This window comes from Anolis carolinensis, chromosome 1, assembly GCF_035594765.1.
Source record: "Anolis carolinensis isolate JA03-04 chromosome 1, rAnoCar3.1.pri, whole genome shotgun sequence".
Taxonomy (NCBI): domain Eukaryota; kingdom Metazoa; phylum Chordata; class Lepidosauria; order Squamata; family Dactyloidae; genus Anolis; species Anolis carolinensis.
The window spans coordinates 347,501,215-347,528,402 of NC_085841.1; the positions used below are offsets into that span (position 1 = coordinate 347,501,215).

Sequence of the window (27,188 nt, forward strand, 5' to 3'; positions counted from 1 at the left end):
TCAAAACATGAAATTTATTTATGTTTCATGTACACTTTATACATGTAGGTTCTAGGTAATTTTATACAATATTCTTAATTATTTTGTGCCTGAACCATCAGAAAAAAAGTGTCATTACATCAGGTACCCACATGGACAATTTTGAGCTTTGAAATATTTTGGATTTTAGAATCCTGGATAAGGATGTTCAACCAGTATCTCATGGAGAACCAAGCTATTTAGCCAGACAACGTTGAACTAATGGAATAAGTGCACTTGAAGTAGCAGATCAATAGCTGTAGCGACTGCTTCACAAACATAGCTCAGAATGACTATAAGCATCTTCAAAACAATTGCCAGCTGCTTCTATTCATCAGCACTTACATAGCTATTTTAGGAAGGTTCTTCAATAAAATGAATACATATACAAAAATGTATAACCTTACATAATAGGCAACAATGGCAAAGGCAATCAGTTCTGCAAGCTCTCTCAGTTTTTATTGTATGTGATTTTAGTTTGTACAGCCCTTATGCATCATCCACAAAGAATTCCTTTTACATCGGTATGACTAAGTTGCCCTACAAGATGTCTGAGTAGGGTTGGCTTCTCTGTCACCCTTCTCACTTGGCTCTTTTGAAAACAATTTTTTTTAATCTCAACAGTTGTACTGTGGTACAAAGACGAAAAGAAAAGCTCCTGAACCAGTTTCATTTGACATCATGATTCATTTCATCAACTCGTGGCAGGTTACAAGATTGTAATTGCAAAATTCTAGCCACAGAAATCTTTGTCAAACATCATGTTTATACTTGTTTGCTAAAAGCATGGAAGTAGCACAGTGGCAGAGTGCGCTGTAATTGCATGTCATGTAGGATAGGTGCAATATTATCTGTCCTTCAAATCTGCATGTGATAAGTTCATGAGTATTAGTGTGCTGAATTAGATAAGTTCAATTTGGTTTGGACATCTAACAGCCACTATTTAAGTGTATTAGGATGCTTAACAGTAAGGCCATGTCTTTTGTGAAGCATTGTTACATGGCCGGCACATTCGATCATCCCAACTTAGTGAAAATTGAAGCTTACAAACTTGAGGCATGTAACCAAGTACGAGGGCTATCCAGAAAGTACATTACATTTTGGAATTAAAAATGAACAAAGTATAGGAGAAAACATTTACCATATGCAGTTGAAAGCCACACCCAAATACCACATCTCATGTAGTTGCCATTCAAATCTAGGCACTTATCATAGCGATAAATGAGCTTGGAAACTCCTTCCCCACTAAATTCTGCCGCCTCCGTCGTCAACCACTTGTTTCCAACAATGGGGGCGTGGCTAGCAACGCAGCGTTTTGGCGATGCTGCGCAGCTGCGGGGAGGGGGAAGGGAGAAGAGTTGATGACGGAGGCGGCAGAATTTAGTGGGGAAGGAGTTTCCAAGCTCATTTATCGCTATGATAAGTGCCTAGATTTGAATGGCAACTACGTGAGATGTGGTATTTGGGTGTGGCTTTCAACTGCATATGGTAAATGTTTTCTCCTATATTTTGTTCATTTTTAATTCCAAAACGTAATGTACTTTCCGGATAACCCTCGTACATAAACGGCAATTCTTATGAATCAGTAGAGAGAGAAAGAGTGAAAGGTATAGGACCTGAATTCTAATCTGTGGAAAGCCTGAATAGTGGATGGGACAGATGAATTAATTATCACTTTGAACATAATAACAAAGCTAAGTTCAGTATTACACAACAGATTCTTAGGTTGCAAAGCACAATTCATCAGTAAGTGATAGCTTTCTAGACAGTAAAATACAGCACAGTATTATGCAATAGCTTCTCAGGTTTTCAGTGACCTCTTTTCTGTTATACCAATCAAAGAAAAGAACAAACCAAAACTGTGTAGGAGCTCCTGCAGGCTTAGTTTGGTCTGTGAAGTGTACATTCTCTGACTCCTGCATAGGGGTTTTATGAAAATAAACACAGATCCTTCTCGACTTGGGGAGGGGAACAGAAATCACCCCATAACTATATGGATGTTAAGCAACAAACCAGTCAGGTCTGTCCCATGGAGTCTAAATCTCTGAGGCCAAACAAAGGAATGCAGGACTTTAACCAGTATTAAAGTTCTGTGGAATACTACTGGGCTATACAACACTTTCCCCAGATGCTCAAATTTGACATCCAATGGATGTTAAGCGATTTAAGAAGCCATGTTATCCTACTGAGTCAAACTACTGACATATCTATTTTAGTATTGTCCACTTTGGCCGATGGTATCTACACCTAAGTTTCAGGATGTCCTCCTAGAGCAGTCCGAAGACCTCTTTTATCCCCTGGTCTCAGTACTAACTAGGCCAAATCTTGCTTAGCTTCCAAAAACATATGGGTTCCAATGTGTTAAAACTGGATTGCACCTGCTTATCCTGCCAATGTACCTGTCGCCCATAGGGCCTATATACAAAGGCCAATGTATATGTACAACCCATGTGATCGTCCCACTGGTGTTTGGTGGTATACAGATTATTCCTTTAATACGTAGATACACTGGGCTCTGTGTAAATCTTAAGGAAAAGGACCAAAATAGGCACTGGCAACTTGTTGTACTTCCCTGTGGTTAGACTTCATCTCCTAGACAGTACAGTCAACAGTGAGGAAAGATGGAGAGAAACTGGTCAAAAACACAATCCTCATCACTAGATGCATACACAGTATTTATATCTATAACAAGTCCAACTCAATGTACTTCAATGAATTTGACAACGTAGAGCACCAAACTACTCTGTTGCATTCAGTGTGAGCAACAAACTTATTTTTGAATGAAAAGCAGGAAAGAGTTGTCAGAGTTAAAACTGAGTATCAGCTGAAATTCAATTTTTATGCAACCTTTCATATGTAATGAATTCTATGATTGAGTTTGAGGCTCTTTTAGTAGGTTACTTGCTGTCTTCAATTATGTACATGGATTTGGTACAACTGGAAATAGTAAAGACAGAGATGAAACTGAAAGGTACAATTCAGCTGCATTTTCTTTAATTGCTTGAATAGAGAGCAATTCTATTCTCTTCCATCACATGTAGGTCACAATTGTTGTTTCTCTAGTTTATGAGCATAGAAACTCTGAGCAGCAAATACATAAATTAATATAGATTTTCAAAGTCATTTTCAAATTGCTGATCAGAACGTATTTACAATTACGTTAAACGTACCATTTAAATGCATAAATTACCATTTCTGGCCTGTTCAAATATTATTATATTAATGGCACTGGATGTCTGCCATATATGTATTCTGTAATCCGCACTTAGTCCCCTCAGGGAGATAAAGTGGGATATAAATAAAATATATTATTACTATTAGAATATGGCACCTTGGGGCTAGATGCTTGCTATTACATTCCAAAGGCAATATGGAAGACCTGCCATTTAGAATACTGACCTACTTCATCATGTTGTGCATACATCTCATAAATCCCATTCTGTTTAAATAAAACTGGGGAAGATGTGCTCTGCTGAACTGTGTATTCAGGTCAACTCTAATTCTTATTGCTTAATACAAAATAATAGGCAAATTTATGGTATCTGCCATTTTATTTATTCAACAAAATACGTCATCTCTAGGCATTTTCTAAATCCTCCAATGCAACTCCATGATATTCTGGGGTAGTTCTTTAGTTCAATGCAAAGCCCAGGGAACACATCCCCTACAGATTTGAGAGTGAGAAGGTTGTACTGACAACATCTCAACTTCTCATGCTGCTCAGGGTAAAATAGTACTTTGTAAAACCCCAGAATCTACTATCCTACTCAACATATCCAGCATACATCTTAGAAAAGTATTGCTCAGAAAAATATTTATCTGATAACTGTTTTATGCTTTTAACAGTAAAACAAATGTATTTATGAATACTTTTGTGAAACATGCAAATATATCACGACTTGGGAGACCGTGATACCATACAGTTAAGAACTTTTTAATCTAAAAAAAAAAAAAGAGGAACAAGAGCAAACTGGACCAAAGATATAAGCTTATCTTTAAAGCAGGACCCCTTAGTGGGTATAAAAGCATGCTAACAGAGATCTCAAGGCTGTAACACCTGGCATTGCACATAAATCTTTATTGATGTAACATTATCATTTTTTCTAATCACACATTCTATGAAGCTTCTGTTGATGAGTAGTCTGCTCTTGAATGATTTTTCTAGGTGACCTAATTATCCTGGGAACTTATGATAGTTCAATCAAGTCTGCAATTGTGGCTGGTTCTTTCAGATTAATAAACAATGCTTTCCCAAACAGTTGCTGACACATATGGAGTAATTTTTTTGAAGAAACATTGACTTCAGCCGAGACGTCATCACAGACAGGTGACATATACAGTAGGGCATGATAGCATCGACCCACTGGATTCTGAATCTATTGATAAATTAACATGCACCTGTAGGATTAAAAATCAAACGCCAGCTTCCGTGGAGTCATGAATTCCTTCACCATTTCATCTGTGATCTGCTTTCGCCTTTGTTGGTGAGCTGCAATCAATGGCTGAAGCGTTTCAATCAGCATCTTTTTGAGTTCTCCTGTTAGTAGTGCTCCACTTGTATAAGCCTGACAAGAGAACATAGTGGTCACTATCTACTAACTTTGAGAAGGAAGCACTCAGGAGAGTCTCTTGACCATGTACATCTACACGTAAAATACTCTGCCTTTGTTATTGAGAAACAGCTGTCCTTAGTATGAACTTAACTGCAATAGAATGCGATATTTTAGACATAAGAGATTTGATTTGGTGACTCATGCAGTGTTTCTCATACCGAGGAACAGTTAGCTACCAAAGATTAGATACTTTTTTACTTTACACTATCATACTGTGTTCAGATTTGATAAAGAGAAAATGATGGCCTCTTCCCATGAGTGACACTTATGGGTGAATTGCCTTAGTGAGTCCCTAGTTTTGCTGGGGAATGTGCACACTTGTCTTTTATTGCATACTAGAAAGTTTCCATGCACTACTTAAACTGTTAATAAAGTGCAAGAATGTTTGGACTACAAATAGTCACAGTCTTGGAGTGTGGTGGAGGCTCCTTCTTTGGAAGCTTTTAAACAAAGGCTGGATGGCCAGCTGTTGGGGGTACTTTGATTGTGATCGATTCTCCATAATTCTTTAGAGGCAGCTTTTAGTTCCTGTCTCTGCTACTATCTAATTCAATATTAGGTTATTTATCAGTGTGCTTTAACTTGTTATAGGGTATATGTGGCAAATGCAAATAGTTTTCTATACAAATTATTGTTTTTAATCTTTGTATAGCAGGTCCTCCATCTTTGTGGGGATTATGGGCGAATGATCTCCATAAAAGTGGAAAAAAACACAAAACAGCAACAACCAAAAAGCCCACTATTTTTTTTTACTTGAAAATACACATACCTAGTCATATCTAGACCCTCCAGCGCAAACTTATAGTTAAGCTCTGGCAGAAGTTGTGTAATTTTCAATGGTACATATCCCCAACATTTGCTTGTTTGTTTTATTATGATTTATTTCTTGAATAAACATTATTTATTAAAAAAGAATGTATTAATCAAACCCACAAAAGATAAACCTATAAATATGAACTATGTATATATGCTATACACACAGGTATATGTATATTCTTTATGTAAAGTTTTAGAATTTTTAGATGTGAATTGATGGGTCCCATATCTTTTCCTCCAATTGCTCTGATACTTCCGTTCTCATTATTTCATGCAGTTTACACACACATACATTTCAATGGATTTGGACTCAAAAGGGGAAGACATCAATGAACAAGAAGAGAAAAATACAATCACAGAGTGAAAACTGCAAGTAATGATTGACTGAATATTTTATCAGAATGGTTAAGCAGCATTGGCAGAAGGCAAAAATAATTACCTGTTTAATTTGTTCCAATTTCTCATCATCTTCAAGGAAGAAGGAGAGATACATGTAAGACACATCTACTTCACAATTGCCTCCATATTTCCTGTGCTCTTCAATAGTATCTTTGCCACCAGAGAAGGCATGCTTATTGATCTGAAAGAAGACAAAGAAATGTCATCATGTCATAAACAATTATACCTCAGGTGTCGACAATTTGAGGCAGTTTATCTTTTGTTTGTGGGTGGTTTATGATACTTTACAAACAAGTTACTAAAATGCATAGATGAAGTAAAATGTAACTTGTAAAAGTAGTCAGATGCAACTGCCATTGAGTAACTCTTAAAATCAATGGAGCAATGAATCCATAGTTCAAGTGTAACTTCATATGGAGGTTGCCTACATATCAATTGTAGTGTCACTCGCATAATCTAGCATATAATATGTCACAATTATGCAGAATAATTAAAAAAGAAAATTGTAATAGCTTTCAAATGCTTTATGTTAGATTTTTTTCCTGCTTTTATAATGCTCTTTCATATTGTGATATACTGTTAGTTTTATTGCAGTTCTGCAAAACAGTTGTTGAAGGACAGAGGTATAATCCAATTAAGCGGAATGAAAAGAAATAAATTATGTGTACTTTTCATGTGTTTCCAGGAAGTGAACTAGAAGTCCAATCATTTACTGTTTGAAAAAAGCAGCATAGGTCTAAAAGGATGGACCCCCCCCCCCCCCCAAATACAATTAAAATATATCAAGACGGTCCAGACAATGGGAGGAGAGATGTACTACCCTCCAGGGTCCGATGGGAAACCAATGGAGTTCTCTAAAGACTAGTGGTTTATCTACCCTGGAATAAATATGGAATTAACCTCCATATCAGTCCCTAGTAATAAAATATGAAAATATTTTCCCCAAAATGAATTGTTTTATTAATCACAATGTTATACTTGGAGGGGGACTAATGCAGGGTCAAATACTTAAGATGTAGTCAGCAGTATGCAAAATAACATGGATTAATTTTGTAGGCTTCCTATGACTTGCTCTCATTTGAATTCAGAACCTAAGCTAAGTTGGGCTTGGGTATATTTGGGTGGGAGACCATCAGAAAATACCAGGGGTCTTCCAGGGAGGGCTCAGAAAGAATCCTGCCAGAAACCTTACATATATGCCATCGAAGCTGAAAATATTGAGCTGGCTGAATCAATGTTCTGACTCAGTGCAGGGCACATCTTCCAGTGTTTCAGTGTGAGATTTTTCACTACATGCTTGAGCATCATGTTTTGTCCTGTTAAACCTTGGTTTTGTTTTGCAGCTAGTTCTTCGCCCAGATACCACAATGCACACACACACACATTACAGAATCCTGGAAACAATCATGCCCAATCCCCTTCAAGGCACGCAGGCTTCACGCTCAAACACAATGCTCAAAACATGGTCCAAGAGGAGGGTCAATGGAAGCATTCACAATGAAGCTGATTGGGATCTCAGGCTGTAAGAGCTTGCCTAGCAACTGTCAGTACACAACACGTGATCAGGGAGAGGCAGGTTGGTTTGGCTTGATTTACATCACAAGATATCAACATCCCAAACCATGGAAACATACCATATATACTTTTAGCAAAGAGTGATAACACCAGCCTAACATTTAAGTTAGCTCCTGATCTGTGCCAGGTGATCAAACAGGATGTTTAGTACATTAGAAATTATTGTAAGTTTAGCAGGTAATAATCACTTGGTTAGAGCTGAATGCATGTGGACCACTTCCATTTAGACTGCTGTTTTAGATATTTCTTAGTATGTCTTAGAATGATATTTCCCCCCTAATATTTTGACAATAAAAAACAAAAAGAATGCATAAACATAGACATGCTTAGACGATGATTGCTTAACAAACATACATCTCTACCTATAAAACTACCAACATATACATAAATTAGTTTTGAACATGGATTTCCAGCTTTTCTCTTCTCTTTTAGAATGATGTTTTGATACAAATTGTACAAGGAACCTAATATGACAGGGGACTGTTCCAACAAAAGGCCAATAAAATTAAGAAATGTGTCACAAAACCAAGGTGAAATTAAAAAGAATGTTTGCATTAAGAGTGTTGTCATTACCTTGGTTTTAATTTGCTTGGGTGTATCAGTAAGAAAAATAGAGGAATTGGGGTCGCTAGCACTCATTTTTGTCTGTGCTCCCTGCAGGGCTGGAAAGAAGACGGAATGGAGCAATGCCGGCTTGGGATAGCCAATCCGAGGGGCCACATCCCTTGTCATTCTGAAATATGGATCCTAAAAACAACAACAACAACAACAATCAGGAATGGGCTTGTGGGAAAGTGAACACAAACAACTTTGGATCACTTAGTTCAGCGCCTCTGTCTGCAAGGTTTCACAGAAGTGTATGGTTGCTAATATCAATGATCTAACCTTTGAAACACTTTCTTAAAGATCACTGCAAAGTGAATGAGTAACAGGAAGCGAAGACATCGTGTACTCTGGAGGGAGAAGCCAAATTCTATGTCACGAAAATGGATGGCTTGGCTTAACTGTCAATTACTGTTCTTATTTTCAAGATGTTAAATTCCACATTATTAGAATTCGGACTATGATCCTAAAATGATAGAATAGTAGTTAAGGAAATAATTTCTTTCCAATCTTTTCTTTCCAGTAATTTCTGCTCTCAGAAAACTCTCTGGGTGCTGTAGTTCAACATCTTGAATAATATGGGAGGGCAGAGCAAACAGAAAACAAAAATCACAATACAATTAGACATAAAACGTAAGTTAAAAGTTTAAGGAAGTTCAAAGAAGGAATCCCCTGTCCCCCGTCCCCCTTTCCTCCCCACAACCAGTCCCCTATACCCATTCATTCTGCATATTTTAGGAGGAGTACCTCCAAAAAAGTTTTTTGGGGAACCACAGCCAATTATAGGATGGAATCAGGATAGGAAACCTCACTTCCATGAACTTGGTTTCTTATCTACAAAATGAAACCTATATATTCTGAGTATAAATAGAGATATACAGAATATACCTAGCTTTGGTATTTATAATACTCTTGTTTTAACTGGAGAAACATAAAATATTTTTTTTAGAAAAAATGCTCTGTACCTGATCAATTGCACACGGGATCAGACACTGAATGTCATCTCTGTTGTTGAAGATATGTGGAAACGATGAGCTAAAGGATGGAGCTGCTTGAATAGCAGGAAAACTGATTTTACCTAAAAGGGCACAAAAGAGTCACTTAGAGGGGATTTTTATATTTTTCCCTTCCCTTTTATTCCTTTAAAAATTACCCAACCTAGCTTAATACTACTGGTCTAATACTGTTCTCAGATGTCTAGTAACAGATTGAAGTTGAATTGAATTGGGTCCCATAACAGAAGAAAAGCATGATAAAATTAATTAATAAATTAAATGTCACACCTGCGGTGTGTTAGATGTAATCCAAGGGCTCCTCAGAGTATGTGATAGGCAGTGCATAAATTTACAAAAACTATACCTAGGATTGCAGTATCAACCTTTGAAAACTAGCAGCAGTTTATTTCTGATACTGCTGAATTTAGAAAGCTAAAATTTAATCACATTTATTTATTCATTTATTAATATTTTATCTCACATTTCTTCTAAGAAGGCTATGAAATAAGTCAAAAGTACATGAGCAGTCAAAAGTCACGCAGAAAGCTTCATTTTTACATACTAGTTTTATTTACATCCAATAACTTCAGGGAATGCATGTTCTCCCCCACACTTTATGTTCAAAACAATAATGTGGGGTAGATCTGGCCACAAAAGTGTGACTGCCTAAAGGTCACCATAGGCTTCAATGGAGTCAAGAACTTAGATCCTGGTGTGTTCCTTTTCTTTTTATATAGATTGACTAAGGGTGCATCTATACTGTAGAACCAATGTAGTCTGATACCGCTTTAATCGCTATGGCTCAATGCTATGGAATCCGGAGAGTTGAAGTATTACATGGTCTTTAGCCTTCTCTGTCAATTAATGCTGGTACCTCATCAATCTACAACTTCCAGGATTCTATAGCATTGAGCCATCGTGGTTAAAATAATGTCAAACTGAATTAAATCTACAGTGTAGATGTAACTTTAGTCCAACAACACTGTGCTAGTTCTCTGATACAATTTGACCCAGTATGCTTACTGGATTCTTCTTTCCACTCATTTTTATTCATGAGTCACTTGAGAAGCCTCGGGAACTCACCTATGCAGTCACTGTCTGTAAAACCAAAGATTCCTTTCACCTGGTTGAACGTAACATGCTTCTGGACTTTAACAATGTTCTTGTAGAATCCTGGGCTCAACCTGGGAACAAAAGCAAGTGGCCAGAGAAACGAGGAGTCAGAACTGAAGTTTGGAGCAGGAGAAAAATGTGCTGCTAGAGATTTCTGACAAATAAATACTGCAACTCAACTCCTGAGCAGCAAGGACTTTTGACATCCTGTATGCGGAATAAAAGGCTTAAAGGAAACTCAAAGACATTTTATTATGTTTTTTCATAAGTTCTCTAAACATTATTTGTAAATGCATAACTTCATTACAAAGGCAAGACCAAGTACATGAAATGCCCAATGTGTTCCTAGACTTTAATTTAACAACACAGAGAAGTAAAACCACACTTCTTCTTGTGTCACCTTGATATAACAATAGCCATAAAGATCACAGTGATAAGATTATGGAAACTTGCTTACAACAGCTCAGATGCTAGTTACAAACAAGCAGAGAACAAAATATATTACATGTCAGTTGCAAAGCAAACTATCTTTAAAAAAGAATAGACATTAACATTTGTAATTCATAATTAATCTATTACCAATTAAAAGTCGGAATAAATGTGCAAGGGAAGCTGATTTATATAACTGCGCCTTTCTTATCTGCGCCTTTCACAGAAACACATTAAACTGCTTTCTACAAATTGGGACCCTGTAGCTCAGGATTTCCTGCATCAATATCATTCAACAGGGTGTTTAGACAGCACTTCCCATTATCATCAACCATTGTCCATGTTGTCTTTGACTTTTGATACTGGTAGCAGCTCTGTACCATGTGAGGCAAATATGGCTGAAAACTGAATATGCAATTGAACAAATTTGCATGTGATGTATGTACTTTATATCATTAAGCTATGGATAGAGAATGGAAAAGTTGGGGATTTTGTGAATCATAGGCCTGTATTTGGTTGTCAATACTGACTAGAGTAGACCCATTAAATCAAAGATTTACTTTAAAAAAAGGTAAAGGTTTTTCCCTGATGATAAGTCCAGTCGTGACTGACTCTGGGGGTTGGTGCTCATCTCCATTTCTAAGCCGAAGAGCCGGCGTTGTCCATAGACACCTCCAAGGTCATGTGGCCGGCATGACTGCATGGAAAGCTGTTACCTTCCCGCCGGAGCGGTACCTATTGATCTACTCACATTTGCATGTTTTCGAACTGCTAGGTTGGCAGGAGCTGGGGCTAACAGCGGGCACACATTCCACTCCCGGGATTTGAACCTGGCACCTTTTGGTCCGCAAGTTCAGCAGCTCAGCGCTTTAGCACACTTTGCCCCCAGGGGCCCCTATGTGTTGAGTAATCCATCAACAATTCATTGAGTAGGATGCCATCCATTAAACCACCATATAATTATGACAGTTCACTCCTATTTTAACTGCATGGCTTAATCCATGGAATCCTGGGATCTTTAGTCTAATAACCCATAACTAGAATTCTCTCCATCAAGCTCCATTGCACTTCATCACTTTGAGCTAAAATATTATAAATGCCAGTTTTCCATAAGACATAGCTACTGCTGTTAAAGTAATATCAAACTGCAATACTTGTGTAGTGTAGATTCAATCACAGTTACTTCAAATAACATTTCCAAGTCCCTTTATGGCTCTTTCCCTCTTCCATGATTTTTTTTAGAGCTGGCCTCTGTTAATACGGATTTACAATGTCCATCCTCTCTCTAGATTGTTGATGTTGTTATGTGCTTTCAAGTCATTTAGACTTATGGCGGAACAAATGAGTTCCTATTACAGGGTTTTCTTGGTAAGATTTGTTCAGAAGTTTGTTGAGAGAATGTAATTTGCCAAAGATCAGTGCTTGGGATTCATGGCTGAGCAGGGTTTTGAACTATGGTCCCCAAAGTTATAGTCTAATGCTCGAATCTACACCATGCCATCTCCCTGATTACAATTAAGATAAAACAATGACGGAGGTGACCATATGTCACTCGCCATGGCTTATTCTCAGATTAGAGAAATGTAATTAGAAAAAAGGGATACTGTTAGGAAGTGGAGCCACACATGAAAAGAGTTCTATTTTATATCTCTGAGGCTGCAATCGCTTGATGTTCAAAAGCCCTAGAAAACCAAAGGCGACTTTTCCAGTGGCTAGCCAGACAATTAGTTTGGTTTATCAGTTCACAATCAGTTTGCCTTTTGATAAATTGCTATTTCTTCTGAATCTGAAATAACCTCAAGGGGTTGCTGTATCCTTGCACCCTCTGCTGGAATTTAAAATAATAACTAATCAGGATCAAAATGCCTGTGGTTCTCTTAAGACTCAACAGAGACAAGCTGGAACTATCAATAGCAAAATAATTGTTCTCTAATAAATTTCTCTCCCCCCCCCCCACCTCCTACACTTCTTACCACAATAAAGCTAATTTTACAGATACAACTGCCTTACTACTCATTGCCTGTTCTGAAACAATTTGGTAAGAAAAGCCCCTCAAACTGTGTTTACATTCATGGAGGGCTCCAGATCACAGAAAATAGAAGACTTTTGATCATGTAGTTTCAAAGAAATCTTAGAACCTTACCCCAAATAATGGAGATCTGAAAAGATGAAGGTTTTGTTGATATCAAATCCACAGGCTATAACATCCTTGATGTTTTCTATAGCGTACTGGTATGCTTTCTCAATTGTAAGATCTTTCCAGAGATACTTTTCATCGTCCGTCAACTGGATAACTAAGGGAACATTAAACACGTCTTGTAACCACCTGGGTAAATAAAAGAAACAGTTCAAGTTAAGCATTTTACAGTGTATTCTGCTTAAACCATTAGCCAACATGGCTATCCACTGGAAATCCTATGATTCTGGTTAAAACTTTATTTCATGATTGTACTGGGAGCCTTTGGAGAAACATTTTCCCCATTGCAGAGACACTTATAGATTCTTTTACTTCTGTGCAGGACAGAGTATCAACAGGCAGGAAAGGGTAACATGATATGACACAGGACATATTTTAAAAGGAAGTCATGTACAGGCAATCCTTGATTTACAAATACGGCAATCCCTGACGTACAAACGACTATAGTTTAGAATGGGGGTGAGGTAACAGGAAGTGAGATAAATCTACCACTAGGAAGGGAAATTTACTCCTGGAAGAGTTATCATGGGTAAAAGGTGTCTCCACTGAAACCTTATCACTAATCCCTGTTTACACAAGAAACCAAAATTTTCAAAATCCAATTATCACAGGGGCAGAAAGTGAGGTGAAATCTTCTGAACAAAGGCACGGACAGCATTAACCCTTCCATATGCTATCCAAAGATAGATAGATTTGGCTGGAGTTCCACTTAAAATGTATCTATTCCAACTTACATGCAAATTCAACTTAAGAACAAACCTACAGAACTTATATTGTTCATAACTTGGGGACTGCCTGTAGTTGTTTGATTTTAGTGGTAGTTCTGCCTCTTGTCTTGGAAAACAATGAACAGAATCTAAAGGGTGCAGTCTATGGATGGATCTTCTGCCAGTGGAAACTGAAGATGTGGCAACCCTTCCTCCTTGCGGCAACCTCTTTTGCCCCATGATAAGCTGTGAAGGGCTGGGAAACCCTGGTTTTCAGGAGGTACAGAGCAAATGGGAGAGGAAGAACATAGTGTCACAATGGTGGTCAAGCACCAACATGATGGTGCTCTTTACTAGAGCTTTTAATCTATTTTAATCTATTTTAATTTTTATCAATATTTGTATGTATGCATTTTTATCCTTTACAATTTTATCTTGTAAATCGCCTAGAGCATCGTGGATGGAGGGCGATTAATAAGTAATTAAATGATGATGATGATGATGATGGTGGCTTTAGGTCAACACACTGCTCTTTCTTTTTTAAAAACACAAGGAAAATCAGCACCATCAAATGAAATGCCTCAGTGTGAACGGTTCTGTGGTTGAATTGTAATACTTTTACAGAGGTTTGAGGTATATGACCAAGTAAAAATGTAAAAAACACAACACAAGTGTTTTCCTGATAGAACATCTCTCCAGGCAATTGTAGGTTCTCCAGTGCAACTTTAATGGTCAGCTTCCACTGGAAGTTGATCACAGAATCACGATGAAGAATCTACAAATACCTAGAGAATATTTTTCTATTGGAATCTCTCAGTCTTTCAGCATGACTCTGTGGTTCAACGGAAGCTGACCAGAATTGCTCTGGAAAACCTAGAGATTCTTAGAAATAACGTATTGGTCAAATCTGCAAATAATAAAATCCATAAAAGTTAAATCTACAAATGTGGATGGCTGACTGTACTTTCATACTGAAGCATTATAAAACGTTTATCTCAACTTACTGATACATAGTGCCTTCGGCACTGATAACATCTAACTTTATTTTGTGTTTAATTTCTATCAGACAAAACTAGATGGGTGTCTTTCATTTCCCCCCGCAGAATATTGTTTTGTTTCAAGTATTTAATTAAGTATTTACTCAACATGTTAGTTCCACTTGTCTTACTCATTTGTTTTTTGTTTCATATTTATTCTTAGAGACATTAGGGCTATGGGGGAGAAAAATTGAATGGATATGCATGATACCAAATATCTGTTGTCATGTTATGCATCAAAAGTGCTTTGCTATATAAGAACTATTGGTACAAACTCCAAGGAAATCCATAGGACTGGTATAAACAACCTCTTGCATGATTTTAAGGAGGCCTTTGATCCCAGCCAATGTTTTTATTTGTGTGAAATCTTAGCAATGGGGTGTCCATTTAATCAGATCAAAGACTGGCACAGCTATATCATCTGTTTTGCATGTTCCATCATATCTTGAGCTCTTGAAATATGGATACAATCTAGAAGGGACAAAGTAGTACAGAGGGGTCCAGTTTCTGCTAAAAAAATAACTTCAAACTGTTTTCTCTTTTTAATCTACAAGCAAGATGCACAAACATTTCTAAGGCAACTCTTTGCTTTCTAATATGCTGGTTAAGTAGGCATCTGGAAATAACGAGTTGAATCTCACTGTTGGTTCAAATAATAGATTTTACACAAGTGTTTTACACAAGTGTTGACTGTCGAAGCTCCTATGGATTCAAAGAGTCTACTTGAGAATAAGAGTTGGATTTATGCTATTTTTTGCTTTCAACACCTTACTATTTTATGTTCCCTGTCCATCCTTATGCATATACGGTAGTCTCACTTATCCAACACTCACTTATCCAATGTTCTGGATTATCCAACACATTTTTGTAGTCGATGTTTTCAAAAAAATCATGATTTTTGGTGCTAAATTCATAAATACAGTAATTACTACATAGCATTATTTCGTATTGAACTACTTTTTCTGTCAAATTTGTTGTATAGCATGATGTTTTTGTGCTTAATTTGTAAAATCATAATCTAATTTGATGTTTAATAGGCTTTTCCTTAATCCCTCCTTATTATCCAACATATTTGCTTATCCAACATTCTGCCGGCCCGTTTATGTTGGATAAGTGAGACTCTACTGTATTTAAAAGATTGATAGGGAATCACTTTTAAGGCAGAAGCCCTGATGTCTCTATCAACAAAACTACTATAAGCAGACTTAATTGGGGAAGAGAGAAAAATGCCAGTTAACCAGAGGCACTTGAAGTGGCCAACTTCTGGTCAAAGGAAATTTAGTATAATGTCAACTTTTTTCTATACATTACAATTGTACAGTATTCACAATTCATTTCTGACATGATAAATAAACTCCACTCAGACAGCAACATTCCCTTAAATGCATTTCTGCATCATCCACTCTGACCACATCCCATTTCTGTTCTTGGAAGGTTCTTTTGTCTGATTTTGCATAGCTTCCTCTTTCAACCAATGTTCTCCTTTTCACTTTAGTTAGGGGCAGGGGTAGGGGTGGGGTCACTCATACCTCCAGAGATTTTTTTCCAAGCAGCAGGATGGGAAAAAGAAAGCCTTCTTCAGTCAAATTTCTTCTGATCTCAGAATCAAAGCCAAAGTCAGAACGTATAATATACTAAATTAATGATTTTGAAAAGAAATAACATGAAGCCAACTATCCTTACATTACTTACTTTGTAAAAATAAATGGGATAAGGTGACCAACATGCATTGCCTCAGATGAAGGACCTCTGCCCGTGTAAAGGTAAAATGGCTTCTTATTTTCATATGTGTCAAGAATTTGGTTCATATCTCTAGAGGAAAAAAAAACAACAACCATGGCAAGCTTTTCAAAATGAGTGCCAGAATAAATAAAAAGGGAAGAAAATAAATTAGAAAGATACAGTTCAGATCTTTTTGACATACACTTTAATGAAAACATTACTGAAATGGCATAGCATGCCTTCATAAAGTTTTGCTAAATAGGAGACATTTTGCCTTTGAAACAGAACACACTGCATAACAAATTATTTTATCCACAAAAAATGGCTGTTACTTTCTTCTACAGATATGTGTGCAGAATAATACAAAATAGAATAATAGAGTGTGAGAAAAGTTAGAACAGCTTTTGTTCATTCAGATTTTTAAAAATTACTAAAACATACCAACCTATGAGAAAAGAAAATGCCTCTGCGTAGGAAGTGATGTGGTTTTTGCCCTGTAATTCTCTCTATCCGATTGATGAGATCTTTATCAATTTTACTGCTTCCAAATCGAACTAAAAGAACAAAAAATTATGATAGACTATACACACTTCTAGATAAAGTGTACCATATAACTAACAATACATCATGGGCTGAATTCTGGCTCAATCACATTTGAACAAGGTCCAGTGAAATTATTAGGACAAACTGGTTATGATTAACAGGGCTGATATCAACTGGTCTCCTATGAGTATGACAATATCTGGATCCAACTGTGTGCAGGGATCATCTCCCCAAAAATTATATCCTGTAAACTCTGATATGCTGACAAATGTACAATAATTAAATCTATATTAATTCAGTTCCAAGCTCTTTACCTGATACTAAGCTATTTCACCTTCACATTTCAGTAAAAATTATCAAGACTTATAGAGTGATCTTTATTATTTAGAAGAAAATCCCATTTTTAGTGGGGTGCTGTTCCACAATTAGCATATTAATGATCACAGAAGCAAACATTTTCAACTTAAGTTTTCTATTATATCATCCTCTCTCCTCACTAAAACTCACTGTTCTATCAAATGTTATGGATCTAAAAGGAGACCAGAAACATAACACAGGCTTGTGACTGGATATTATTCCAATACTATCTGGACAGCCATAAGTTCTGCTACTTGAAAATGTTGTATTCAGATATAATCCTTGAGATTGAGCAGTACGTACCAATAAGTTTATCATAATCTACTCCTTTTGCGTTCGATGTTTGCACTGTCCAAGGGTCAACAAAATCGTCAACTTCAGCATCACCTGGACCATTACTGATGGGTGCAAAATCCATAGGAGGGGACCCTGCTTTATAATCTTCACCTGTTGCTGTTTTATAGCTCAGTTTTAAAGATAATAATAACTGAACTGCTGCATCAATTTCACCCTGATGTAAAATATGGGGGGAACGGGAGAGAATACAACAGTCTTCAGGTTAGTAAAGCTTGCAAAGCTTCGGCTTTCCAACTGATTGCAGACATTTTACAGAAGATGAACTATTCAACATGCCTGAGGAGAAATGAAGTAGATAATTCTTAAAGCCAATCAGCCTGCTTGTGTAACCTTGATCATGTCATTTAAGATCTCCACTCAACTTTTCCACCTGCATAATGAATACAAATATTTACTTATCCCATAAGAGCTCACTGGGATTTAACTGAAAAAGTTCAAGGTTTTCAGATATTCCACCTTTTCTGCCTAAGGCTGAGATTCTATGCAGGATCCCAGTTTCTTCCATGAACACAAAAACACCTTCCATTAGTGGAAAGGACTGCCTTGATCTATAGTGAATCAAGAAATGTCTACATTATACATTTGATGGGAGAGTAGTACCAAAACTGAAAATGCCCGTGTTTTATATTTGTGAATTAAGATATCAAATGCTCTTTCCATCAAGACTGAATAATTAAAGGCCACAGAAAAAAATACTGAAACCTCAGAACACTAAACAGCAATTCAAACCAGAATATTCAAAGTATTAATATTACTTTACTACTTTCTAAATTTTACCTTTGCTGCTTTCTCAGCCTTTAATGACCTGACTTTTTCTCCTTGTGCAGTTACTTGTTGAAAAAGTTCCAGAGGATTAAGAGAGCAAAAATCGCCAATCGGAATGTCTGCCATTTTCTGGAGTGTTGAGACTCTTTTGTATTGACAACAAATGTTTCTGTTAGTTTCCTTTTATTAAGAAACTGATAACGACCTGAAGGACTCTAAAAGACAGAAGAACACAAAGGCTTTAACCTTTTATTTTTATACATATACATCATTCAAACATTACACAAGTAAACATTATTATGTTTAGAAAATAACCTGAAAATTACAAAATAATAATAATAATAATAATAATAATAATAATAATAACTTTATTTTTATACCCCGCCCCATCTCCCCGAAGGGACTCGGGGCGGCTTACATGGGGCCAGGCCCGATAAAACAAACAAAACAGTAACAAAACAATAAAACAATTATCCCAGTAAAAAACATCAACATCAATAAAAACAATCATTAAAATCAACAAGCAGGATACAGTGTTAAAAACAGGAGACTAATTCGTAGATCCCAGGCGAAATGCAGAGTGATACGAAATGGGAAAAGGAAATTTCACAGTTGGACAATAAAGTGTGGTATAAAATGGCAAGACAACAACAATGGGACTATTATGGAATTGACAGATAGATCAATCCAGCAACAACTAAAACCAAGAATCTGAAAAAGGTTAATATCTAGCAAACCTGTGTGGTAAGACCAGAAGGACATTACATAACAGAGCTAATGACCTGAAGCAATTAGGCAAGACACTTACAGAAAAGGCCTGGTTAAGATATTTTACAAACCTGTTTCCTATCTTAGACAGAGGTTCTCTAGCCTTCTTCCTCACACCTTTTCAACCCAGTGCTACTTTAGACTTGGTACTCCAAAAGTCTGATCTATATTTATTTAGATTTAAGACCCACTATCATAGTCAGATTGATGTAGTAGTTTGAGTGTTAGACTATGATTCTGGAGACCAGGCTTCACAGAATAATAGAAACATAGAGTGGAAGGGCCCACAAGGGCCATCCAAACCACCCCATTTTGCCACACATGATGGCACTCCAAAGCACTCCAGGCAGATGGTCATCTAGACTCAGTTTAAAAATGTATTAATCTCTTTTTGATTCCATTATTTTACAAACTTATTTGCTTTATACTGTTTAAATATTATGTCTATGAACAGCACATTCCATCTAGACATCGTTTTCTATTGCACTTACATAAAGAGTGAGAAAAGGTAAGGGCTAAATTCCCCTAGAATTTCTGTTGTCCTCTATCACTCCATAATGTCAAAATGCCTGTTTTTCTTCACTGTTCCTCTAAAAATGGCACTTATTGTTACCTTTTTCAGTGGGACTGTGAGAAAAGCAGAAGTACTGGGGAGCTTGTGGAGGTACTGGAGGTTGTGTGGTGGGTGTGGGGTGTCTTTCCATCAATTTGGCAGCTTTCAGTATAATTTATTGGTGAAAATCAAGCTGATTATGTGACTGGAAGGGAGTTTCATTAGCCACATAAGTGGGGTTCAGAGAGCAAATATGGCTCACAGGCTGCATTCCACTCACCCTGGCCTAAAGGAAAGAAGGACATTGTTTCTGGACATTGTTCGGGTCCAGCTCCCACTAACCATAGCCAGTATAGCTAATGGTCAAGGATAATGGGTAATAGAGTCCCATAATTTCTTGAGAGTAATTGCTTTTCTAGCTCTGATTAAACATTACAGGAAATATCCCACTGCTTTATCAGAAAAAACAGTGAGAAGGCTTGTTTCTGCTGCTTTCTATACATGTCTTTGAAACCTGCTACAGCGATCCTTATCTTATTGTTTCCTAATTATTTTATTTATTTTATAATGATACAGCCAACTATACTTAAACCTTCTTCGTAAACTACTTTCCCTGAAACTCTACTGAACACTTTTGCATAGCTCTGCCTATCTCTGGGTTGTTATATCATAGGACAGAAGCAGTATTTGTCTGAGCTGACATGCTTCCTTAATAGTTCTCTGCTCCAGTTCTGACATTGCTACACAGCTAAAATATTGTAACTGCATTCCTCCCTAATAAACTTTATGAACTATTCATTACTTATTTCTGTTCAACATTCAAACAGTCACAATGTTCTATTGAGAGCTTTGAGAACTCTGTACCAGTTATCTCTGTGACCCCATTATAGTGCTGAATGCTTTGCTGCAGTCAATTAAGTTTAAGCAAAAAAATGTATGTAATGACTTCAACACCAGTATTTTCCCACTGGAAATCTATTCCCACAGGGACTAATTTCAGTCATTTTAAAAACCTTCCTGCCAATCATTTTAATAACATTTTACCTCTTCAACAAAAATGAGAAATTGTAAACTTACTTATACAGTGTCTAGTTTTCCACTCAGGAAGAGACAGGATATACTGTACTTGCAATTTTTAATTTTTGCTATGCTTGTAAAATTGGTTTTTTTACAACTTGATAAAATGATATAAGCTTTTGGACCCATTCATTGTCTTTCAATATGTAAGTATCCCAATAATAATTAAAGACAACTCATTGTTTCAATGACAACTCAATTAAAATTGATCACAGCCTAAAATGAACTAAACCCTAATCTGCATTTAATGACCCAGATTTTGTTCTAAAGCATGACAGAGTGTCAGAGAAATGAAAATCCAAACCATCTCTGGGACATTTTCAACTATTCTTGGAAATTTACAAGGACCAAAAGTCTGCATCCTCCCATAACTAATTTAGTTCATTGCAGAACAGCTCATAGATTAATTTAAACAAACACAGTTTAGATAACCTAGAAGTCTGAAAGCTTATCAATGAAAGAAGCCTTTGAATTTCACAGATGCTCACTTTCCCTAGTTCCTATTTAAAACAGGGCAGCAAATTAGCATTTTCCTTCTAGCAAAAGGAACCATTCCATTCTTCACTGATGTTTTAATCTCCTCTATAACACAATTACAACCAACACATACTGATATTAAATTGTCCAATGAACAGTCAAATCTGAAGCACAAAAGAATAGCCCCGATTATTTTAAGCTGATATAGAAGACCACTGACATATTGAGGAGCCACGAGTCTCCTGGAAATCTTATTATGCAAGGTTTTGCTGCATGAAAATCAATATAAAAGATATCCTGAGACAGCTTTCTCATGTTATCCATTAACAACATTGGAAAAGCTGAAATCTGCTAGAATTTGCTGTTAGTTTATGTCGATAGCCTAAGAGGCTTGGCCAGACTATCTGAACTTCAGTGTTTGTATCAGACATGTACAAAGCCATCTATTCCATGACAAAGATAAGAAACCTTCACTAATGAACTAGAGATGTGGTTCAAAGGCTACTTTTGGGGCACTTTTCCTAACCAACAAAATGGGTATGCATGAACCACCTTTGCTGGAAGCTTCCCATAAGTAGCAATTTTCCTTTTAAAAAACAAAGCAGGACCCATTTTTCCATACTGGCCACTTCTGTTTGTTGGCACTTTGTGCAGCTTTAGAGGGACCCAGTGACAAAATTTGCCCTCAATGCCATTTAATTTTCCACCTACCAAATAAACTGGAGTTAAAAGTGTTTACTGAGAGAGGGATATCTGAAAGCCACAGGAATAACAAAACTACAAAGATGGACAGTCAGTCATGGTGTTGCTGTAGAGATCTACTGACTGATGTTCAGAGGGTACCTATTATCATCAATCAAGGAAAAAGAGGAAAATATCAAGCAGACTGATTTTCCAGGCATTTTATATACATAGCTGATGCTGTCTGGAGGATAGTGAGAAGTGCTTGGAAGAGGGAAGCAGGAACTAAAACAATGTTTAACATTAACATTGTGTTTGGAATGTTCAGAGAACTCACACATTACCTCAGTATGATCAGCCAAGTTTCCAAGGAAGAATATAGTGAGGCTATTCAAAATCATGGGAATTAACAATCCCACTATATTCTGTGCCGGTTAAACTTCATCTGGAGTGCTGCACTCTGTTCTGGGTGCCTCATTTTAACAAGAAAATAGACTACTGGAGTGAGTGCAGAGAAGGGCAATGTGGAGAACAAACCTATGAGATGTTAAAAGAGCTAGACATGTTCAGACTGGTGAAGTGAAGATAAGGACTGACATGATTCCCCCCTTAAAAAGCCTCAAAGGCTGTCACAATGAAGAGGATTAGTGCTTGTTCTCTGCTGTCTTAGAGGATAAGACCAGGTCTAATGGCTTAAATTTACAGGAGGGTAGATTTTGATCGAACAAAAGGAAATTCTTGACAGTAAGAGTGGTTTGGCAATGGAATAATTGAGAGAAGCGACAAGGTCTCTTTCTCTGGATGTTTACAAAAAGAGACTGAACAGCTCCCTGCTGCCGATGCTGTAGGCTGTTAGGAATTGTGGGAGTTGAAGTCCGAAACACCCAGAGGGTCAAAGTTTGCCCATGCCTGCTCTAGTGAGCTTACCATACATTGAGTAGTGTTGGGTCTGATAGGACAAAGCGCCCCTTCTATGATTCAGCAACTAATTCTGAGAGACAGTAGTTGATCCAAGCAGTTCTGTAGAAAAGATAAATTTTGAACCTAGGAGTTTGCAGCTAATAAGCCAGTCTTTAATGGCTGTTCTCCTCTTTGAATAATGAACATTGTATGGTTATTTAATTTTGGCAAACATGTAAAGTCTGATTGACATATTAAATATCTAAGTATATAATATGGAAATTTTAACTGGAGCAAGGACATCGCTCACCCCATCTCAACCATTGGTTCTGAGTGACCTTGAAAAACTTGGCCGAGTCATTCAATTTTGTAAAACAGGCTCAGAGGAAATATCTGTCATGAGATAATGATTAAAGAAAGTTGTTTTCTAGTAAGTCACACCATTGAGCCACTTAGCCAAGCACTGTTTCATCTGAAATGAAATATCATTTCAGTATATGAAAGAATTGTCTTCAGAGTTTGGAGCCAACCATCAAGGATAGCTGTATGCAAGCAACAGAGTACATGCTTAGCACACAAAGCTCTCAGATTCACTTCCTTAAAGCACTTGGTTATAAAATAATAATTTATTAGATAGGTAAGACACCTGCTTGATATCTTAGAGAGCATATCTCAGTAGAAATAGACTATATTGATAAAGACCACCAATACTGAAGTGATTATCCTCTACCATCAACTCTGATGTACTGGCCACATTGTCTGAATGCCGGATCACAGTGCCCCAAAGCAGTTACTATACTCTCAGCTCAAGAACTGAAAATGTAACGTTGGTGGACAGCAAAAGAGATTTAAAAGTTAACCTTAAAAACTGTGGCATAGACACAGAGAACTGGGAAGCTCTGGCCCTGAAGCGTTATAACTGGAGGTCAGCTGTTACCAACAGTGCTGTTGAATTTGAAGAGGCACAAAAGGCAGAAACGTATCAAGAAGCACGTCAAGCCAACTCGTCGGGACCGCCTTCCATCTGGAAATCGATGTACTCACTGCAAAAAAACATACAGATCAAGAATAGGCCTCTACCGTTACTTCCGTACCCACTACCAAGAACCTACACTTGGAAGGCAATCATAATCTGCCACAAGTGGTAGTGCATGAGGATATGGACAAATATTTCGATCTACTTAGGCTCTTTTTCACATTTTCTACTTATAGCTCTTTCTACCTCTCTTTTTCTGGAGAAACAGCCTGGAATTCAGACTATGTTACTATCTACCATGAGCTTAATTGTGATGGGGGAAAGAAGATGAACAACTACCTGCTGGGAATACTCTAGCAGGAGATCCTGCACTGAGTGAGGGGTTGGACTCAATGGTCCATGGGGTCCTTTCCAGCTCTATGATTCTATGTATTATAAATCACAATGTCTCTAGGGAAAATTTCATCTCTATTGTAGAACCCAGAGACTTTAATAGAGTCATTGTGTTTCTCATCAACTGCCAGCAATTATAGAATCATAGCGTTGGAGAGACCCCATGGGTCATCCAGTTGAACCCCCTGCCAAGAAGCAGGAAAATCACAGAGCACCCCCAACAGGTGGCTAAAAGCCTCTGTTTAAAAGCCTCCAAAGAAGGAGCCTCCACCATACTCCGGGGCAGAGAGTTCCACTGCTGAACAACTCTCACAGTTAGGAAACTCTTCCTCATGTTCAGGTAGAATCTCCTTTCCTGGAATTTGAAGCCATTGTTCCGCGTCCTAGTCTCCAGGGCAGCAGAAAACAGCTTGCTCCCTCCTTCCTATGACTTCCCCTCACGTATTTATACATGGCTATCATGTCTCCTCTCAGTCTTCTCTTCTACATAGGGCTTGTTCTCCAGACCCTTGATCATTTTAGTTGCCCTCCTCTGGACACCTTCCAGCTTGTCAACATCTCCCTTCAACTGAGGTACCCAGAATTGGACACATTATTCCAGGTGTGATCTGACCAAGGCAGAATAGAGGGGTAGCATGTCTTCCCTGGATCTAGACACTATACTTCTATTTATGCAGTCCAAAATTCCATTGGATTTTTAATGTGATAGAGATAGTGTGATAGTGATAGAATCTGTGATAGTTTTCATGTCAGGGAAAAAATAGTGGTGGCTAGCCAGTTGGTTGCAGTGCTGGAAACAGGAAGAATTTCATATCTGGGACTCTAGCTTTTCACGGAGTAAGGTGCCTGCTCAGGCAATATGTTTCATAAAGGGGCAGCAAATAGCTATGTTTAGGCTGATGCTGTTCTGTTTTCTACTCTTAGAGATGAGAGGAGGTACTTGTGATATTTCCTGGTACTATACCAGGCATGGGCAAACTTCGGCCCTCTGAGTGTTTTGGACTTCAACTCTCACAATTCCTAACAGCCTGTTAGGAATTGTGGGAGTTGAAATCCAAAACACCCAGAGGGCTGAAGTTTGCCCATGTCTGGTATAGACTCATAGAGTTGGAAGGGACCACAAGGACCACCCAGTCCAGCCATCCAGGAAAACAATCAAAGCACCCCCAACACATAGCCATCCAGCCTCTGCTTAAAAACTTTGGGAGTAGGAGACTCCACCATAATCTTGGCGCACTTCCAGACAGGCCCTATATCCCAGGATCCGATCCCAGGTTTTCTGTTCATCCCAGATTATCTGGCAGTGCGAACTCATATAACCTAGTTTAAAGCAAAAAACCTGGGATCAGTTCCTGGGCTATAGGGCCGGTCTGGAAAGACCCCAAGGCAGTCTATTCCACTGCTGAACAGCTCTTAAAGTCAGGAAGTTCTCTCATGTTTAGGTGGAATCTCAATCAATTGTTCCATTGTGGCCTAGGGCCCTTCCATGCAGCCATATAACCCAGAATATCAAGGCAGAAAATCCCACAATATCTGCTTTGAACTGGGTTATGTGAGCCCACATGGAGGGGACATTTGAACTAAAGTGCAGTAATATAGTTACAAAGTGCTGTGGGACAAACGACAAGATGGAAAAATTTTTAATCGTTTGCAGGGGATGGACGTCCGGTTAATTATAAAGCGGGAACAGTGCGTGAGAAATATATTGATTTAATTTAGGACATGGGGACTGAGTTATTCAAATGTGCAGTGAAAAAACCAAGTTGTTAACTGCTTTTTAAAAGATGCAGAATATCAAGGCAGAAAATCCCAAATTATCTGAGTGTGGACCCAGACAACCCAGTTCAAAGCAGATAATGTGGGATTACAGGGTTGTTGTATGCCTTTCGGGCTGTGTGGCCATGTTCCAGAAGTATTCTCTCCTGACGTTTCGCCCACATCTATAGCAAGCATCCTCAGAGGTTGTGAGGTATGGATAAACTAAGTAAGGAAAGGAAAGAATATATATCTGTGTAGAGTCCAGGGTGTGGTAAGAGTCCTTTGTCACTGGGAAGCCAGCATTAACATTTCAGTTAATCACCCTAATTAGCATTGGAAAGGTTTTTGTCTCTTGCCTGGGGGCATCCTTTGTTAGTCATTAGCTGTGCTCTGCCCTCAGAGTGTTGGTTCCCATCCACTGTTTTGATTTTAGAGTTTCTTAATACTGGTAGCCAGATTTTGTTCATTTTCATGGTTTTTTCCTTTCTGTTGAAGTTGTCCACATGCTTGTGGATTTCAATGGCTTCTCTGTGTAGTCTGACATGATAGTTGTTGGATTTTTTGTCTTGATATTCTGGGATATAGGGCTGTCTGGAAGAGCCCCCAGTCTCCAGAACAGCAGAAAACCAGCTTTCCCTCTCCTCAATGTGACATCTTTTCAGGAATTTAAACATGGCTCTCATGTCCCTTCTCAATCTTCTCTTCCCCAAGACAAACTTCCACACAGCCACATAACCCAGAATATCAAGGCAGAAAATCCCACGATATCTGCTTTGAACTGGGTTATCTGAGTCCACACTGCCAAAGCAGAAAATATGGTATTTTATTCAACTGTGTGGAAGGGGCCCAAGTTCCTCCTAGGGCTTGGCTTCTAAATCTGTGAGCACCTTCCAGCTTGTCAATATATATCCCTCTTGGATTGTAGAACAGGACACAGTCTTATTCAAGGTGAGGCCTGGCCAGAGCAAAACAGAATGCGACTATGGCTTCCCTCAATCTCACTCTACTCTTGAGCTTTGAGGAACCTCCTCATCAACCCCAACTCCCTCCATTTCGCCCCAAAGCCTCACCTGCTGCCAGCAGATCAGACAAGCGCTCCTCTCAGGCAAAGAGCGATCCCATTGCATCAGCAGCAAGCGAGGCAGAGCCGGTGCGTCACCCCTCTCCCTCCGACCGGGAAACAAATTCCTGACCCGGAACCGACAACGGCGACGAAAAGGAGAGAACAGTCAGATGGCAGCTCACATCTGCGGCACGAAGGAACTCACTTTGCAATAGTAAGTCATAGGGGAAGGTGGTGCGTGAAAGGGAACTATAAAACGGCGGTTGAGTTTCCGGGGGGACCCCTATGAGTGATGG

At 38.1% G+C, this 27,188-nt stretch overlaps 2 protein-coding genes across 3 annotated transcripts in view; one reads left to right on the forward strand and one right to left on the reverse strand.

Annotated features, from left to right (window-relative positions):
• On the reverse strand, nt 1–27,039 carry wars1 (tryptophanyl-tRNA synthetase 1). 2 transcript variants are annotated; one of them, XM_008116930.3, is made up of 12 exons: nt 26,900–27,039; nt 23,640–23,745; nt 18,259–18,461; nt 17,428–17,635; nt 16,670–16,778; nt 16,195–16,314; nt 12,705–12,887; nt 10,103–10,203; nt 8,990–9,102; nt 7,995–8,168; nt 5,887–6,027; nt 1–4,583 (listed from the first exon to the last, which is right to left on the reverse strand). In XM_008116930.3, the coding sequence occupies exons 3-12, from the start codon at nt 18,370–18,372 to the stop codon at nt 4,425–4,427; spliced, it is 1,422 nt and encodes a 473-aa protein (XP_008115137.1). In that variant the 5' UTR covers nt 18,373–18,461; nt 23,640–23,745; nt 26,900–27,039; the 3' UTR covers nt 1–4,424. The 2 variants fall into 2 exon arrangements, with proteins under 2 accessions (XP_008115137.1, XP_003224899.1); XM_003224851.4 differs by having other exon boundaries at nt 23,563–23,745.
• wdr25 (WD repeat domain 25) overlaps nt 26,972–27,188 on the forward strand; it is a 154,074-nt gene continuing 153,857 nt past the window's right edge. The window contains exon 1 of the mRNA XM_003224852.4: nt 26,972–27,106. The gene's annotated coding sequence lies outside the window, so the exon portion shown is untranslated. The remainder of the gene's footprint in view (nt 27,107–27,188) is intronic.

Excerpts from the sequence above, each read along its gene's own strand:
- wars1 (XM_008116930.3), bottom strand. The coding sequence starts at position 18,372 with ATGGCAGACATTCCGATTGGCGATTTTTGCTCTCTTAATCCTCTGGAA. Across the intron at positions 16,315-16,669 it reads GGCATTTTCTTTTCTCATAG|AGATATGAACCAAATTCTTG; the intron begins GTTGGTATGTTT and ends TTTTTCCTCTAG. Across the intron at positions 10,204-12,704 it reads TCAGATCTCCATTATTTGGG|GTTGAGCCCAGGATTCTACA; the intron begins GTAAGGTTCTAA and ends TTTTGTTCCCAG.